Source organism: Neovison vison, chromosome X, assembly GCF_020171115.1.
Source record: "Neovison vison isolate M4711 chromosome X, ASM_NN_V1, whole genome shotgun sequence".
Classification (NCBI taxonomy): Eukaryota; Metazoa; Chordata; class Mammalia; order Carnivora; family Mustelidae; genus Neogale; species Neogale vison.
The window spans coordinates 89,042,498-89,060,610 of record NC_058105.1 but is presented as its reverse complement, the minus strand read 5'-3'; the positions used below and the strand labels follow the sequence as shown (position 1 = coordinate 89,060,610).

The 18,113-nt window shown below is 58.5% G+C and overlaps 2 protein-coding genes across 11 annotated transcripts; one reads left to right on the top strand and one right to left on the bottom strand.

Annotated features, from left to right (window-relative positions):
• On the top strand, positions 1-14,389 carry CCDC120 (coiled-coil domain containing 120). Of its 10 annotated transcripts, none has more exons than XM_044234865.1 (12): positions 1-31; positions 4,057-4,139; positions 4,274-4,437; positions 7,634-7,733; positions 7,910-8,000; positions 8,147-8,280; positions 8,975-9,115; positions 9,464-9,764; positions 10,060-10,164; positions 10,435-10,609; positions 10,744-10,842; positions 11,843-14,389. In XM_044234865.1, exons 5-12 carry the CDS (start codon positions 7,952-7,954, stop codon positions 12,780-12,782), a joined length of 1,944 nt encoding a protein of 647 aa, XP_044090800.1. In that variant the 5' UTR covers positions 1-31; positions 4,057-4,139; positions 4,274-4,437; positions 7,634-7,733; positions 7,910-7,951; the 3' UTR covers positions 12,783-14,389. The 10 variants fall into 10 exon arrangements, with proteins under 10 accessions (XP_044090800.1, XP_044090799.1, XP_044090797.1 ...); XM_044234864.1 differs by lacking the exon at positions 1-31 and adding an exon at positions 64-281; XM_044234862.1 differs by lacking the exon at positions 1-31 and adding an exon at positions 64-281 and having other exon boundaries at positions 2,375-4,139.
• A 415-nt stretch (positions 14,390-14,804) lies between these two features.
• On the bottom strand, positions 14,805-17,757 carry PRAF2 (PRA1 domain family member 2). Its single transcript, XM_044235084.1, has 3 exons — positions 17,439-17,757; positions 16,069-16,286; positions 14,805-15,647 (listed from the first exon to the last, which is right to left on the bottom strand). Exons 1-3 carry the CDS (start codon positions 17,615-17,617, stop codon positions 15,508-15,510), a joined length of 537 nt encoding a protein of 178 aa, XP_044091019.1. The 5' UTR covers positions 17,618-17,757; the 3' UTR covers positions 14,805-15,507.
• Positions 17,758-18,113: the final 356 nt, after the last annotated feature.

The following is an 18,113-nucleotide window of genomic DNA, read 5'->3' as shown; positions in this document are numbered from 1 at the left end:
GTCGGTGCCGCCGGGAAGGGACGGACCCGAGGTGAGGGTCGGGGGGGCCGGGGTCCACCGGCCGCGGCCGAGCCGGCGCGCCTCTCCCCCCCTCCCCGCGCCCCCCGTCTGGCCCCCACGGTTAACAGTCGCGCGGCCGAAGGCGGCCCACGGGCAGGGCGCGGAAGGGGGAGTAAGCGCGAGGCCGGGACGAGCGGGGGGGGGGCGGCGAGGGAGGGGCGCGCCCACCACCCCTCCTGGCCTGCAGCGACCCCGCCTACGTCGCGGGACGCGGACCTTCGGTGAGTAACGCCAGCTTGGAGAAGAAGGGAGGAGACAGGGCGGGGTGAGGGCTCGGAAACGCCAACAGGGGATGTACTTGCGCGCGCACCCGCGACCTCTGACCCTGTGGTCTCACTCCAGACCCCTACCTGACCTGACTACATCTTTTTTTAACCTCGAGCTCTGGCCAGTCTTGGCCCCAGGACCTCCGATCTCACCCCCAACCTAACCATATTCTGGCCTGGCGTGATCCTCAATCCCTGTTTTGTTCCCTTAAACCCAGCCCTGACCCCAAACCCCACCCAGTTCTGTTCTCGGGATCCTTGGCCTGCCCCTGCTCCATCTCTGAAGCTCATCTTGCCTTGTCCTGATCATCCCAGTTTCTGGCCTGATGCTTGACCTGTCTGTTCCCTAAACTCTTGTCCAGCCCCTGATCCCCTTCCAGTCATGTCCTGTCCCCCTAACCGCAGTCTGATCCAGGTCTGTCTGGATTCCTGATCTCTGATTTCTAAACTTTCTCCCCACCCTGTGCTATCCTCCTGGTCCCCTCCTGACTCCCCATCTCCCTCCTGGCCCACCCCCTTTAGACTGTCCCTCTGTTTCCTGCCCTGTCCCTGCCCCCACCCCTGTGCTGTTTTCCCCTGTCTTCTCTTGTCCTATCACTGTCCTCATTCCTCTCCTTATTCTGTCCCAGTCTTTTCCTGTTCCTTACCTCCATTCTGAACCGGCCCTTTTCCCTCTCCCCTTCCTTGACCACCATCTTGGCCTGTCCCCCATCATGTCTTCTAACTACCATTCTATACTGACCCTCCCCTGCTCTTTTGTTCCTTGCTGCCCTCTACGTTTTCCTCTGACCCTTGTCCACAACCTCACTCCATCCCATCCCCTGGCCAGTGTCTTGGCTCCTTCTCTGTCCTGCCTCCTGTCCTCCATCCTATGATGACTCTGATTCTGTCTTGACCCCTACACTCCTTCCTGTTCTTTTCCTTCATCCCCTCCCAACTCCAGGCTCTTGTTTTACCCCTCAACACGCCCCTCCACCCTGTTTAGATCTCCCTCTTCCTAACACCCACTTTCCATCTCCTCTCAGCCCCGAAGAACTAGGGTCCTGTTATACCCTGCCCCTCAACTTAGAGGTTCTACTATTTCCATGATTGCAAGTTCATCCCAAATGCTTCTCTTAGTATGAGCAAGAGCAACAGCCTTGGCCCTGTGTGGCTAAGGGAGTTTTCATATGTGATGCCCTTCACCCTCACCCAGTGATCTCACACACGGCTTGCATTTGTCTTCCTGCCCCAGGAGGGCATGTAACTGTTCCTATGTCCCCCCACCCTACCCAAGTGTGAAAGAACATCCTAAATTATTCAGTGACTCTCTGGGAGTCTGTGAGGTCTGGATCATGTTTCCAGCCTGGCTAGGTTGGGGGCTGCCCCATGTCAAGGTGGGGGGTGTGGTGAGCAAACATTCAGGGGTGGGAGACTCAGGAGTATGTGTGACTCTTCCGTGTCATGTTAACCCCCATGTGCTAGTCCTGATCCTGGGTGTGCATGATCTCTGCTTTCCTGGCCTGAAAAAATCCATTCCATGCCAGAGGCTTCAGGGCTTGATGGGGGTGGGATGGGGGTCAGAGGGGTTCTATCCCCCGCTTTCTCTGCTGTAAGCAATACAAATTTCGATGCTAAGTCCATCCCGTCTCTGTGTGTGTGTGTGTGTGTGTGTGTGTGTGAGAGAGAGAGAGACTGGGTGTTAGAATTAGTCCTATCCTGTAGTGACAATAACAGCTAGAGCAATTCTTTCACTGAATCTCCTTGATTCTGAGGACAGGCAGGGAGAATTTGGGTAGCAAGAAGGTAACATGATATTCAATTGTGTTTTGTTCCTACACTTGTCACAGAGAGTAGTAACAGCTTGAATAATGAGATACTGGACCCCTCTCATTTATCTGAAACACTTATCCAAACCTATTTTTTGAGCCCAATGTGAGGCTTGAACTCATGACCCTGAGATCAAAACCTGAGCTGAGATCAAGAGTCAGACGCTTAACCAACTAAGCCACCCAGGCACCCCTGTCCAAACCTACTAATAACAACACAAGCGTTCTTCATTGTTCCAGCGTCTGTCTAGCACCTGACTTCTGAGAGGGAGCGCTCGGATAATTCAGACAGTGAAAGGTACCAAGTTATCTGAAGAGGTTTTTTGTTTGTTTGTTTTTGCATTGTACATAGTGGGGAGGGTTCAGATGATGAGGGATAATGGCTCCAACTAAAAGATATATTCAAATCAATTCATTTCCTTGAACTCTAGTGGCAGGAGTTGGAACAGTAAGAGGACTGTGTTGTGTGAATATATTTGGTTCCTGCATTTTGCCTGGTGAGTAAGGGAAGCTCAGAGAGTACGGGACGCCAATTCTATCTCAAAGGTGTATCCAGATCCATTCAGTTCCTGTATGTGGATAGTGAGCTTTTGGAGACTGTGTCTGAATAGGTTTGGTTCCTGCATTTTTGATGTTGAGTAGCTAGAGGTCTGATAGTGATGGAAAACAGCTCTTCTCAAATATGTCTGGTTTGATATTTAGGGAGGGTTCAATGTCTGGGTGATAAGTAGGGAGGCTGTGGAGGCTGAGGGATACCAGCTCTGTCTCAGCAGTGCATCTGCATACATTTAGTTTCTGATTTTGGATAGTGAAGAGTTTGGACACGCTTATTTGAGGGAAAACAGCTCTGTTTGAAATTTATCGGGTGGAGCTGGGAGTACCAGCTCTGTCTCTCTCTCACACACACACACACACACACACACACACACACACACACGATTCCCGAGTTTGGATTGGGAGGAATGTTGTAATTATGACAGCCAATATATATTGAGCACTTACTTACCAAGGGCCAGTTACTGCCCTAAACAATCTTTAAGTGTCTTAATTCATGTCACGCTCACAACAGCCCTGTGAAGTGCATATTGTTGTCATCACCCCTGTTTTCCAGATGAAGACATTGAGGCACAGAGATGATAAGTGACTTGTCTGGGCAGCCACATAGCCATAAGTGGCAGAGCAGGGTTGTATCCCAGAGCCATGGTTTCCTACCCCTACAGGAGGCCACATGGGGCTCAAGTCCCGGCTGTGGTGGGACCTGGAGGTTGGCCATCTTGCAGGACGACGATGTGTGTGGGTGATTCTACCCCACCTGTTGGCCTAGCCCAAGAGGCCCAATTACCTGCTCTCCCCTCCTTACTCCTGCCCTAGCCCATCTCCACACGGGTTTATTATTGTTGTCATTAACAGACATTAATGACGTGGTGTGAGTTTTCTTGTACTTTGAAACGCCTTCCAAAGTGACTCTGGTCTCTGTTGGCCCTGGAAATGCTGTTTACCCATTTTACAGATGAGGATAGCTAAACCTTGGTCTGCATTGCCAGCCAGATACCCTTGGCCCTCGCAGCTCTGGTTTTATAAGTGTCCCTCTTCCCAGTGTTCTTGCTGTCCCCCAAGAGGCAGGAGAGAGGCTGTGGCTGAGGGGACACTCCCCATTGACACTCAGCCACCCACCTTATGGCTGCTGCCTCCACCAGCCCTAGGCAGTGGAGGCGGGGGAAGGGGGCGGATGAAAGGAGCCTTTGTGTCCCATGCCAGAAATCTCACTCCCAGGAAGAAAGGTGGGCAGGGTGGCAGGAGGCCTCGCATTGCGTGTCTACATATACGGGGCAGGGCATTGCTGGTACAGTGCTCCCCTCCAGACTTGGCCCCCCTACCAAGTGGGGAGGGAGCTTTCCTCACTCTGCTCTTTCACATCACAGCATGGGCTGCTGCAGGGGCCCGGGTTGGGCTTGGGCCCTGAGGTCACAGAGCAGATGGTCCCAAATGGAGCACAGGATGTGTGGTATGTGCCGGGGCAGGCCAGAGCCCTCAATTTCCTTGACTCCCGGCCAGAAATGCTCAAGGGGGAGGGGTGGGGCAGAACCTGCCTGGATGTGAAGAAGCATGAGCCCCCTCCCCACTTTTCCTCCCTTGCAGGAGTAGCCCCTGTCCACCTCCAGCCCAGGACCCGGCCCCTCAAGTTCTGAGTCCACCCGCTCTTATGCATCTTTGATCAGAATCAGGCCTCCTCACCTCTCCGAGCCCCAGCTTCCACATCTACGAGCTGGCTATGAAGAGCTGGGTCTGCGTCATCCTCCCAGGTTTGTAGGGAGCGGTAGGGGTGAAAATGTGCATGATGTGGTCAGTTGGCTGGGATGATTTCTTCTGGAGATGCAGAAGGTGGTAGGGTCTTGACATCCCAGTCTTTCCTTGGAGAAGCTGGCCTCCTCTGTCCTGAGTTTGGCAAACTGTTACCCCAGTGAGGGTGGCGGTTGCCCCAAGACCTTCTCCCACCTGTGCCTTGCCCTGGGAGGGAAAGGTAGGGGCCTCAGGCACGTGATGCTTGCTGCCTAGAGATACACACCCGATTTATACACGTGTGCTTAACAAGTCCCCAGAACTCCATCCTCAGCTCCCAGGCAATGCCCTTGGGTGGGCAGGGTCTGATGTGGGCTCCTGGGTAGCACTAGAGGCAGCTCCACTCCCACGACCCTTGGCCCTTCTTCCTTTGTTCTCTACTAGGTTACTGGGGTGAGCGGGGACATCTGGGCTCTTTTCTTGGTCATGCTGAACGCCCTGAAGGGACCTGGCCCTGAGATTGTCCCTGAGGGTGTCCTGAGCCCTGGTGACAGGCAGGCAAGGGTTAAGAGGTATGGGCTGGCCCAGGCCCTGGCCAGGTAGGCTGGGCTATTGCCTAGTGGGAGGCGGCCTAGGCATCCGCCACCGTGCTCACCGCTCACTGCCACTACCATCTGGAACAGGGCCTGATTGAGACAACTATCTTTTTCTTGAGGTACCTGAGGCCACCCCACAGCACCTCTCTGGCGTTGGTGAGCACCTGGGAACAGGGGGCCCGGGGCAGGGTGGCGGGGAGAAGGGTGTAGGGTGTACTGAGCCTTCCCCTGGGAGAAAGCCAGGTCTGTGTGAGGAGTGCAGTGAAGAAGGAGGGCCTGAGTAGAGGAGTGAAGCCCAAAATGTTCAATTTCCTCTCGTGGCATGAAGCCGATTCCTTGCCGGAAATGAATGAGGAGAAAGGATGGGGGAGAAGAGAAGCCAGAGTCCTCCTTCTCCACTGTCCCCCCTACTTCCTCTCCCCCTTTCTCCCCTGGGGCGTAGCCTCTGCCTTACTGCAACCCCGGGGCCCTGGGGGAAGCCCAGACAGAGCTATTGAGAAACTGGTTCCCGACACCTGCCTTCCCCTGATCTGTTCACCCAGAGTGGAGGCTGGGAGGGGCTCTAGGGCAGTGTGGGGAGCAGTCCCAGACACTGGGAGTTTGTATTTGCCACGCTAGTGGCAAGGTAGGGAATTGGGGGGTCCCCACTGAGGTGCTAGGGTGCCACCCAGGTGAGGTGTCTTGGTTGTAAACAGTCATTACGGCCAGGCCAGGAATTTCTTTCTCGGCTGTGGTGTCAGAAGGGCAGACCTGAAAAACCTGCTGGGCCCGCCTCTGGGTGTGTGTGGGGGGTACCCTCTCAGCTCTCCTGCTGCGGCCCAGCCTGGGACAGGAGTCAGGGGCTGGGGGGAGGGAAGTTAGGGAAGGGGGCTGCTGGGATCCTCCTTCGATCCCTGTCTAGGTGGGGACAGGGCAATTCTGGACCCCAAGGCAAATGTGCAGAGGGCAGGCAAGCAGAGGCTGAGGTTCAGGAGCTGGCTGTGGGGGTGTGGGGCATTGACCCTGTGTCTAGCCTACCCAGTGACCCCATGACTCAGGCCCTAGCTATGTCCCCGAGGTCAGGCTGGCAGGGTGGAGTCGGGGTTCCTGTCTAGACCCCATGTTGACTTCCAGGATGCCATGAGCTCCCAGGGAGGGAAAGCTCAAGGCAGCCAGCATGGGATGTGGGACCTATCCTGATGAATGGGCCCACCGGGGAGGAGTTGAAGTTCCTGCTGGGGTGGAGCCCTGGGAGAGTGCCTCAGACTCAGCTGCGAGGAAGGAGCCCAGGCTCAGCCGGGAGCTTAGGGGCCCAAGAGGTTGAGCTGGGACCTCAAGGAAGCTCTGCCATGCTGGGCGTCGTCAGGCAGCTTCAGAGTACATGCTGCTGCCTGGTTGTGCAGAAAGGCTCTCAGGCCTGACCCCTGCCCCTGAAAGCGAGGACGAGGGGCCACCGTTTGCCGGGAGCCGGTAGCAGGCCTAGTGGCCCTATGTTAACAGTTCGGCCGCATTCCACAGCAGATAGACGGGGAGGGGGCTCGAACCCTCACCTCCTTGGCTGCCTCGGTCTCCACCACACCTGGCCCCTGAAGCACGACAAGCTGGGATGAGGAAGGGAGGGGACCTCTGTGGCCTCATGAGGCCCTCCCAGTTTACTGCCGCCCGCCCGAGGTCAGGCCAGGTGGTGGAAGGTGATGTCACCTGGCTCCCCAGCTGGGGAATGAGCAGGATGTGGGAGGGAAGGAGCAAACTCCAGAGGAGGGGATGAGGGCAGGGCTGGCGGCCAGCCAAGGCAGGCTCTGTGGTCAGCCAGGGTGTTTGGGGGCAGAGAAGGAAGCAGGAGGCAGGAGGCTTGTTATCTACAGCTGTGGACTTTCCAGCAGGGTGACTCCCTTCTGCCGGTACAGGACTAGAACTGACTGGGGTGGGCACAGGGACTGGAGGGGTCGCGGGGCTAAGTGAACACTCTCCCTGTAGCAGCGGGGCCGCAGGATGGAGTCGGGATGAGTAGAGACCCACAGATCTGGGCTAGATCCATATCTCAGCTCCCTTGGCATTCTCTCACTTACGCGACAGCCATTCATTGAGTGCTCACTGCTGGCTCAGGAGTGTTCTGAGTGCCAGAGATATGGTGAAAACAGGACAGGTATGTTTCTTGTCCTTGTGAACATGCAAGGGAAGCACAATCTCTTATTGGACAGCAGTTGTGAGGGGACCTGGGCAGGGGCCCACCTCTGGAAGTGACATGCAAGTCCCCGTGTGTAAGCTTGCCCCCTGAGGCCAGAGGGGCGAGACATGGCAAGAGTGTTCCAGATAGCAGCCTCAGCCTGGGCAAAGGCCCTGAGGCCTGCCGGGCTGGGAGCTTATGAGGAATTGATGGGCTTGGAGCAACTCTAGCCAAGGAGGGTCAGGTCCAAGGGGTGGGCCTGGGCTGCATCCTTAGCCAGTGGGCAGGTTATTTACCCCTCTGTGCCTTAGAGTCCTCATCTCAGAAATGGGGGCAGTGATCACAGAACTGCTGTCAAAGGGTGGTTGGAAGATTGGGTGTGGCAGGGAGGGTGACTGTTCCAGGACCCAGGTACATCATTAGTGCCCACCATTGTTAGAGTTGGTTGAATCTGTACAGTTCATTCTTCCTCCCTAGGCAGAACTCCTGACTGCGGCCCATGGGCCTCTGAGGAGGCGTCGTAAGTCCGCCTAGCTCCCCACGTGCTGTGCATCCACTCAATGGGAAGGGGACCAAGGTACCAGGGCCCAGTTGGGCCAGACGCCGATACGGATTCTGAGAGGGCAGGTTGATCAGGCGGGCAGGGTCAGGGTTCCCCTTACTCCCAGGTGGGGTGCAGGGCGTTGGGCTGGGGCAGGGGTTGGGGGAAACGTGGGATGCACTTCCTTAACAGCTCCTGTGCGTCACTGCCAGGCCTTGTCCAGCCATCAGCCACGGCCTCTCGACAGTACCAGGATGGAAGTCAAAGGTCAGCTGATCAGCTCGCCCACCTTCAATGCCTCAGGTGGGTGGTTGGTTCCCCTTCTCTGCCTCTGCCCCCACTTCTGAGTCACCGCCTGCCTACTTTGAAAGGGTTGGTCCTTGGCCCCACAGCTGTGCCAGGATGCCCTGGCTGATCTTTGCCTGGAACTTTGCTCCCTCTGTGTCCAGCTGCCCTGTTCGGAGAGGCTGCCCCCCAGGTGAAGTCAGAGCGTTTGCGGGGGCTGCTTGACCGGCAGCGGGCCCTGCAGGAGGCCCTGAGCCTGAAACTTCAGGAGCTCCGCAAAGTGTGTCTGCAGGAGGCGGTGAGGGCCGGGCCCTGTGTCTGGTGGTGGGGCGTGGTAAGGACCCAGAGGCCCTAGGCAGGCAGGTTGGAGTGGCGAGTGCCGAGCCACATGTCTGGGTGGTAGATTCCTTGTCACCCTCTAGCTCCTCAAAGCTCAACTTCAATGTCTTAGAGTCAGTAAAATATGGCAGAGCAGGCCCTCAATTCCCTATCAGCAATTTGAAATCCCCAAACCCTTCTAAACAATAGTCATTTCCAAAATCTGGCAGTAAAACCTGGCCTGAACTAACAAGGGGTGAGTTACCGTTTTGATTTACCCCTCTTGGTGTGAACAGCTACGCAGTTGGCCAGAACCCATAACTGGCCAGAACCCATAATGCAGTTCACAGCATGCAGCCCCCGCCCTGAGGGGAGCGTGATGTCATATGCAGTATATAGACCTGTGGCCTTTATGAAAGAGAAGAAGTTCCAGATTCCAGAGCAGGTCTCCTGACCTCCCATGCCCACTGCCCCAGGGATTTGGGCCACCGAGGGGCTGAGAGTCCATAGCACCCCTATTGGGTGGCAAATGGGAGGGAGGAGGAGAAGTAACAGGCATGGGGTGCTGAGCATTACTGAGCTCCTAGTATGACTAATGTAGCTTCTGTAGTCATTCCTGCTTTGCCCCATTCCCTAGCTAACCCTCGGTAGTCTCTGACCCCTGCCCCCTCCAGGAGCTGACTGGCCAGCTGCCCCCTGAGTGCCCGTTGGAACCTGGGGAACGGCCCCAGCTGGTCCGCCGGCGGCCCCCTGCAGCCCGCGCATACCCTCCATCGCACCCCAACCCAGCACACCACTCCTTGTGCCCTGCTGAGGTGAACAGACGGGCCTGGGGGGCAGGATGGGGGTGGGACGGGTACAGATTGCTGCCTCAGTGTTGCAACCAGGGGAAGGAGAGGCTAAGGTGAGAAGGGAATGGCTTGAAGAAGGTGCGTTCTGGCTCTGAGGGAGGAGGCTGGGCCTCGTGGTCGTAAGCCTCTCATTCCCTGGAAGCATATCTGTCTAGTCCCTCCCCAAGACGGCTCTGCCTGCTGGAGAAATGAGCTCCACCCCAGAACAGGCCCTGCCCCTGCGCTGGCTGGCTCTGCTCACACTTGGGCCCGGGTCTTGTTCCCCTCCAACACTGACACTGGGTCCTGTCCCACCCTCTCGCCCACCTGCAGGAGCTGGCTCTTGAGGCCCTGGAGCGGGAGGTGTCCGTGCAGCAGCAGATTGCAGCCGCCGCCCGCCGCCTGGCCTTGGCCCCCGAGCTGAGCATTGAGCAGCGCCGCCGCCGGCGCCAGGTGCAGGCAGATGCGCTGCGGAGGCTGCACGAGCTGGAAGAACAACTGGGGGACCTCCGGGCCCGCCTCGGCCTCCCAGGGCTCCCCCCTCCGCAGCCCCTGGCCCTGGCCCCGGCCCCGGGGGCTCTCATCACCACCCAGGGAGTATGCCTGGGCACACGCCTCGCCCAGCTCAGCCAAGGTGAGCCAGCCCTGTCAATGCCCAAGTGTGGGCATGGGCTGAGCAACGTGGCAGGGAGGGGTAGATGGCCAGTGAAAAGTGGGAGCTGGGCGGAGCTGAAGGGACTCAGCCCGCAAGAGGAGTTGAGATAAATGGGCTCTACAGCAAGGGTGGGGATGCTAGGAACTTGACCAGATGGCACCAAGAAAACCAGGAGCCAAGCCTCAGGTAGTCTTGGATTCAGGTAAAGGTGGGTTCTTGGGAAGGAACGGGCCGGGGAGGAGACCATCCGGGGTTGTAAGGAGACTGCACCCAGGTCTTGCCTTGATGGGCCTGGGTCTCCCCTTCTCGCCTGTAGAGGACGGAATCCTGCACTCGGAGAGCAGCTCCCTCTCGGAGTCTGGGGCCAGCCATGATAATGGTGAGGACCTCTGGCTCCCACACCCACCCTTGCTTTGATGCTTAGCCCCTCCACTCTCTCTTTAACCCCTCCTGAGCCATGCCCCATCCTCGCATGGGGCCCCCATCTTTCTTGCTTCACGCTGCCCAGCTCCTCATCCCCAGTTCCAGCCTTGTGCTTTAGCTCCCGCCTGTCCTGCTGCTGCTACCTGCTTCACTCCCCCTGCCCCTGCCCACAGCCCATCAGGCCCCCTCTCTTTGACTTCTCCCCCACTTTCCACCTTTCTCCCAGAGGAGCCCCGTGGCTGCTTCCCCCTGGCCGAGCGCCCCTCACCACCCAAGGCCTGGGACCAGCTGCGGGCCGTATCTGGGGGCAGCCCTGAGCGGCGAACCCCATGGAAGCCACCCCCGTCAGATCTTTATGGGGATCTGAAGAGCCGGCGGAACTCTGTGGCCAGCCCCACCAGGTGAGGGTGAACCCCTTCCCTTCCCTTCCCCGGGAGCCGGGAGGGGGATCCTGAGCCTGGACGGGCAGGACGGCTTGCTGGTGGTTATGGTGTCTAACCTGGACCCCCACCTGGGCCTGTCTGTTTCTGCTCAGCCCCACACGCTCGCTGCCCAGGAGTGCCTCCAGTTTTGAGGGGCGAAGCGTGCCTGCTACCCCTGTCCTCACCCGGGGCGCTGGCCCCCAGCTCTGCAAGTAAGGGGACTCTGAGGGTGGGCTTGAGGACCGGAATAAGTAACTGTCCATTCTGACGAGGGGGGCATTAGTAAAGGGTGTGGGATGTGAGAGGCTGGGCTTTGAAAGGTATATTTGGAACAAGTCACTTCCTTTCTCTGAATCTTGGCTTCTCATCTGTGAGACGGGTATGATATCTGCATCTGGAGGACACTGTGGGCATAGTAAGTTCTGGTTCACATGCACTGAGCGCCTAACACCTGCTGGGAATTCGTGCTCTGCGAGGTGTGACTGCGGTCATTGCCATAAGGTCTTGGCTAGGTAGATGCTGTCATTATTCCCAATCTGTGGATGAGGAGCCTGAGGCACAGAGAGGTTAAGTGACTTGGTAGTAAACAGAAGACCTGGTGTTCAAACCCAGGCTGGTTTGACTCTAGAGTCCATGCATTTAATCACTGCACCCTCCTACTTCTCAAACAAATTCTTGCTAAGCACCTGCTTTTCCAGGCTGTGAGTAGAAAGTCCCTATCCTTATGGCACTCGCATCCTGTGAATTGTGGCTGTGGGGCTGATAGTTGAGGGTGGCTCAGACATGTGGGGGGTAGGGGAGGGCAGAGAATTCAGGAAGTTGGATTCCAGGCCCAGGGATTAGGACCCCACTTCTAGAAAGCTGGGAGACACACCCTCACAGGGCAGGGGGCCCCAAGTGTTGGGAAGAGCCCTCTGCTGGCCTTCCTCGGTCAGTTTTCCCCCTCCAGCCCTGCGCACGCTGACATCTCCCTTGGCGCTAACACCCCCCCAGTACGTCTTCTGTCCCTCTGCCCCCCAGCATGGGACAGAACCTCCACTGCCTTTTACACGCCCCCACCTGACCCGTTTATACAAGAGGTGTCTGATCCTGGGCCTCCTTCAGAGATGCGCAAGTGGAAGCTCAGGAAGAGGTGGGGCACAGTGGGCCAGGCACTCTGCCTGAGATTTCCGATCAGCTGTATTCCCATCACCCCCACTTCTGTGTCCCCAGACCGGAAGGCCTCCATTCTCGCCAGTGGTCTGGCAGCCAGGACTCCCAGATGGGCTTCCCCCGGGCAGACCCTGCCTCCGACCGTGCCTCCCTCTTCGCAGCCCGCACCCGTCGCAGCAACAGCTCTGAGGCCCTGCTTGTGGACCGGGCGGCCAGTGGGGGAGCTGGCTCCCCGCCTGCGCCCCTGGCTCCCCCTGCCGCTGGCCCCCAGGTCTGCAAGAGCAGCGAGGTGCTGTATGAGCGCCCACAACCAACCCCTGCCTTCTCCTCCCGCACAGCTGGCCCCCCAGACCCTCCCCGGGCTGCCCGGCCCAGCTCAGCTGCCCCTGCCTCCCGTGGGGCTCCCCGGCTCCCACCTGTGTGCGGGGACTTCCTCTTGGACTACTCCCTGGACCGGGGCCTGCCCCGCAGCGCTGGTGGTGGGGCGGGCTGGGGGGAGCTGCTGCCTGCAGCTGAGGTCCAAGGACCCCTCTCCCGCCGGGATGGGCTCCTAGCTGTGCTCCCGGGCCCACCACCCGTGTACACAGCTGACGGCAGCAGCCCCCTCCTCCGCAGCAAGGACCCCCACTCCCGTGCCACCCGCACCAAGCCCTGTGGCCTATCCCTGGAGGCCGCCGAGGGGCCCGAGGTGCATCCAAGCCCTCTGCTGTGGATGCCCCCCCCAACCCGTGTCCCCCCGGCCGGTGAGCGCAGCGGCCATAAGAACCTCGCCCTGGAGGGGCTGCGGGACTGGTACATCCGCAACTCGGGACTGGCTGCTGGGCCCCCGCGCCGGCCTGTGCTGCCCCACGTGGGCCCGCAGCACCCGCCCTTCCTCCATGCCCGCTGCTATGAGGTGGGCCAGCCGCTGTATGGGGCCCCCAGCCAGGCGCCGCTCCCGCACTCGAGGAGTTTCACGGCACCCCCTGTCTCCGGCAGGTACGGGGGGAGCTTTTACTGATGGGTAGGGGTCTCTGGAGGCAGATGGCAAAAGCACCCATGCTGGGGAGCAGCCAGTCACGGGAGTTAGTGACTCCCAACTGCGAGAGAACTAGCCGCAGCCTCGCCTCAGGGTCCTGGGCCCTGCCTGACCTGCATGAATCCACGGGGTCTTGGAGGGGTGTCTTGGGCCCTGGCAGCAGCAGCAGCAGCTGTCTACCAAGCTGTAGAAGAATTCTGATATTGGAACAAAACAGTGCATGTCTGCTGAAAATGAGCCTTGAAAGCAGGGTGCTGGGAGGAAGGGCCTCCCAGGCCCCTCGCCTCTCTCTTCTTCCTTTTGCTGTGCCCCCATGCTTGTGAGCCTAAAGGTGCTGTCCTGTGCCTGCCTCCACCTCTTTAACGAGCCTCTTTTCCTCTCTCTCTGTGTCTTGTCCGTCTTTTCCTCTCTTCTCTGTCTTGGCACCCTGTCTGGATTCCTGCTACCCCTTCTAAAGATACTACGCGGACTTCCTGTACCCCTCGGAGCTGAGCTCTCGTTTAAGTGACCTGACGCTAGAGGGGGAGCAGTCCTCCAGCTCTGACCCCCAGACCCCGGGGACACTGGTCTGACCCCTTCTTGTTGTCCCAGGCACGACTTTAGTCTGGGGAACACACGGCTGACCTCGCTGAACCCCGGGGTGTGATTGCTCAGTCCTGGGGGGGTGCCGACCTGATCTTCCAAGGCCCCTGGCTCCTTGTGGACCCACGAAGGTGTCTGACTCCCTGCTTCCCCTCTTACGCTGTGCTGGGAACTGGGGCCCTCAGCCAGCTGAAAAAAGAGGGGATGGTGTAATGGGGGCTCCAGGCCCCTTCCTCCGTTTCTGTTTACACTTGTGATTTAGGTATTCACTGTCTTCCCCCAACACTAGACCTTTTATAAAAGGGAAACTGTGATCTCGTCCTGGTTGGGTTCATTCCTATCCCCATGCCCAGCCTGTTCCATTTAGGAACCCCCCCCCCAAAAAAAACCCGGACAATATAGGGTCTCAGGGCCCTGTTCGGGGCAGCCAGGAGACTGGTGTGAACAGAACTCCCTGCCATCCCCCCACCAGGGTAGTTCTTGGGGAGGTGGGCTCTCTGCCCGCATTCGGAAGGACTGAAGTCTGGCTAGGGGGCTTGGGTTCATTTTCCTACTCCCAGGTGTGCCCAAGGGAGCCCCAGTCCTTGTCTGCCTGTCTGTGCCCGCTGCCTCTGCCCACAGGTTGAGATGGCCCAGCCTCTGCCCTATCTATCCCGGTCAGGAAGCCAGCCCTGCAGGAGGGCTAAAGGGCAGAGCCGCTGGGTGTGTTGTGTCCTGGGATGCTGCGGTGGTGGAACCTGGCATCGACTCGATGCCAGGAAAATCCTCAGGTGACGTCTGGCCACAGGCTGCGTCACGTCTTCCTTGGCTTTCTTTCCATCCACCACTTTTTAAACAAATCTACACAAGCTGTGTTTTCTATGATACCTATCTGTGACTTTCTGGAGCTAGGGGTCCCCTGACCTCCTTTACCTGGTGTTAAACTTTTCTTTTTTCTACCAATGGATCTGGGCCCAAGACACTACCCACACTGGAAGGGGATTTCTATAATAAATGTGTAAACCGAACCCATGTGTCACTCCGCTGTCTGCCTTGCCTTGGGGGGCCACACCTGTAGTTAAGACCAGGTTAAGATATTTTTATGAACCAGATTATCAAACGAACACTGGGAACAGCCTAATGTCATCAACTTGGGCTTCACTTGCTGTGATGTGGGGCAACAGCTTCGCCGGCCTGTGCTCCAATTCCCCGCCAGCCCTGGACAGGCGCCGTCAGTAATACAAATGATAGGAAACACTCTGCCTTTAACTGCTCTGGGCTCTGCCCCAGAGGGAGCCACTTGGATGAAGGAATGCAGAGCTTCCCTGCTCAGTCTGCATACTCGACAGAAAGAGACCTAGTCAGAAAAAGTCCAGCAGAACTGAAAAGCAGAAGGCCACTTCTGGCCCCCGAAGCGCATGGACTTGACCCCAGAAGCCCACGTTGGCTTGAGCGATGCACCAGCCTTTATTGTTGCAGTAACACTGATTATAGATGCCCCATTCTGGGTCTACCCCCACCCCTCCCCACCCTACCCCTTGGTCCTCATCACTGTGGAACTTTGGAGAAGGGGGCAGAACCCCTAAGCAGAGCTGGAAAGAGGCAAGTGGGACTGGTGAGTGTTTGGGTCACATGGAACCAAGGGTTCAACAGCATCAGGATGCCTGAATTCTCTGTCCTGATGGGGGCTGGGAACACTGGGTCCCAGGTTCAAGATTTGGCAATGCCCTAACCTGGTTTCAAAGCCGGGGTAGGGTCTGAAAAAGCCTAATATTAGTCCCAGGTTCAAGAGAATGCCTTGGTCCCAGATCCCAGCTTTGGGGCTGAGCATGGGAGATGGGTGGGTCCCAGATTGGGGGTTGGGGGGGGGGAGTATCTCTGGGTCCAGAGTTTGAGGTTGGCCACGGATGCTCTGGGCTCCACGCCCCAGGTTCAGGGCTGGGGAAGTGTGGTCCCCTATGTAACAGGCGCTGGGTAGCAGGGATATCCCAATTTTGGGTCTGGGGTGGGCAGGGTCACTGATGTCCTCTGCTTTTTGAACTGGACGGGGCCCTCTATTTCAAGGGCTGGGAAAGGGCTTTGGGTCCCTCTACAGGGCCAGGGTGGGGGTGGCGTTCTCCAGGTCTTGGGTACAGATCCCAGACCCCTAGGATCCAGCCTCCTGCTCTTGTCCCAGCGCCTCCAGTAGCAGGCCCATGGGCGTCCGCTTGAGACCAATACTCTCAATCTTGTTCTCGATCTTGTTCTTGAGGTTTCGCAGGCGCAGCGAGGCGTGCACCAGAATCACTGTGGGCAGTGCCGAGAGGAGCAGGGTCAGTGGGATGAGACCTCAGCTTTTAGCCAATGGGGGCCCACAGAGGAGAACCGGAGCACGGGCAGGCCAATAAAGTGGTCAGCGGCCAGGATGCCTGCGATCTGAAAGCGTGGCGGAGTAACGAGTCTTGCAACAGGGGCGTGGCCAGGGAGGGCTCAGGGTAACCCGGACGAGGCCCGGGGAGGACGCTCAATACTCAGAGCGAGGCCCGAAAGAGCGGTAGTAAGAGGGGCGTTCTCAGAAGAGGGAAGGCAAAGCCAGGGAAGGCGCTTTGCGAAGGCGGTGTGGTCACGCCCGCCTGGTGTCCCCGCCCCCTCTTAGGGCGGGGCTGGCCTGCCACTGTGCGCAAGCGCCGGTCGTTTATTGGCCTATCTACGGGTAGCGGATACTTACGAAGCACGGGCCCGGCGATGCTCAGCAGGAAGGTGCAAGCGCCGCCCACCGCCCAGAGAACAAGGAGGCCGAAGGCAAGCACTGCGGCCAGGCAGGCGGCGGGGTGGCTGCGGCGGCAGCGGCGCACGGCTGCTTGAGTCTCAGCTGCCCACACCAGCGCGCCAAGGGCCACCGTCACAACCAGCGCGCTTAGGAGGGTGTGCAGCGGGCGCACGTACCTGCGAGGACAATGGAACTGAGCTAGCCCGGGCGACGGCAAGAGGGCTGCACAGCCTCCAAGCCTCCCCATCCACCCCGTTCCGTACCCCAAGAGCCTTGGCTCCCCCTTCTCAGGGACCTCCAGCCCGGAAGATAACTCCTGCCAGCCCGTCTCCCAAAGGTTCCACCGTCCAGGGCTTCCGACTCCCAGGAGCCCTGGAGGTCCTAATTTCCTTTCCGTCAATCCTACAGTCCCATCTTCCTTAGCTCTCCCGTTTCAGGTCCTCTCAGTCCGCTAGGCCTTCAGGCTCCCAGACCTTAACAGCTCTTTTTCTTCCAGCCCTATCCCGGCAGGGCCCCTCTCCAACCCTTCAGACCCCACCCCAACCCGCCCCCAAATCCACCCTTTGGGCCCATCCCTGTAGATTCCTCTTCCAGGCCTTCTGTCTCCAGACATTTCCCTCTCCGCAGGCCCAGAGTCTTTACAAGACCCGTTCCAGACTTCCTCCCCTTCAAATTCCCCATCCAGGTTCCCACTCCCTGTACATCTCTTCCCCCATCATTGCTAGCACCCCTTCCTTGCTTTCAGTACCACTCTTAACTTCCTACCCTGCCCAGGACCCTTCAGGTTCTCCATCCTTCTCTGGTCTCAAGCCTTCCACCACTGGGTCCTCCCTCTCCGTTCAATTTCCCCAAGAAGTACATGCTCCTGGAATGTTCCAGTCACAACCAGGCTCCCCTCCACGCCTAGTGCCTCCACAAGCCCACCCTCCCAACCCTTCAACTTGACCACATCCCTGTCCCTGTCTCTGCCCGAAGTCCTCCAAGGCCGCTTTAATCTGGGCCCATCACTCACGTCCTCCCCCTCCACCCCCACTTTAACTTTCAGGCCCTCCTTATCTTCTGGTCCACCTCCTTACCCAGTTTCCTCTCCAGTCCCACATTCTCCATCCTCCCGACCCGCTATCCTCAGCCAGTATCCCACCCAAGGCACTCCTTATAACCACGTTCGACTTCCTTCAAGCCTCCCCTCCCAGGCCCCGGAGATTTCCCATCTCTAATGAACTCGCCCTTTCCGCCTTCATCCCCCTCCCATTCCTCAAAACCCCACTGGTCCACCCTTCCTGCCCGCAGTCGTCCCCGGCCAACGGGACTCCCCCTCCCTCCCTCACCCAGCCAGAGCGAGACCGAAGACGAAGCACAGAAGGTAGTTGGTTTGGTAGTAGAGGAGGTTGTTGATGACGCGGTGGCACCATCGCTGCGGGTCGCATGGATCCGGAGCCGCTAGACGCGCGGACCCCAGAACGAAGTCGTCCAGGGCGCGTAGCGGTGGCAGCCGCACCTCCGACATCCTGCCGGTCGATGTAGCTGGACCAGCCAGAAGAGAGGCCGGACTACAACCCCCGTTATACCCTGCGCCGCCGCGAAGGACACCGGGAAATGGAGTCTGGGTCCAGCAGTTGCTCTTTCAGCCACCTAGGCGGACTACGTAGCAGCAATGCACGTGACCAGAAATGCCAGCAACATGCCGGAAGTGTAAGGCAGCAGGGGCTGCCGGGAAATCAAGTCTTCGCCGCCGGGCGAGGTACTCCCATCCACCCCCAGGTGGGGGCGCCCAAGGGGCGGTTCCTAGCCGTGCTGACGGCTCAAGTACACAGTAATCCCGACCTTCCAGGACATGCAGGAACACATTCTGGGACATACAGATAGGGACTGTCAGACTTGGGCAGGATTGCAGGATCCCACTGTTAGGGGCCAAGAGGGCCCCACCTACTTGGAAACTCCCGCAGGTCTTTTTCAGCTGCATCTCCTCCGGCCACACCCCTGCACCCCAGGTCCAGCCATAA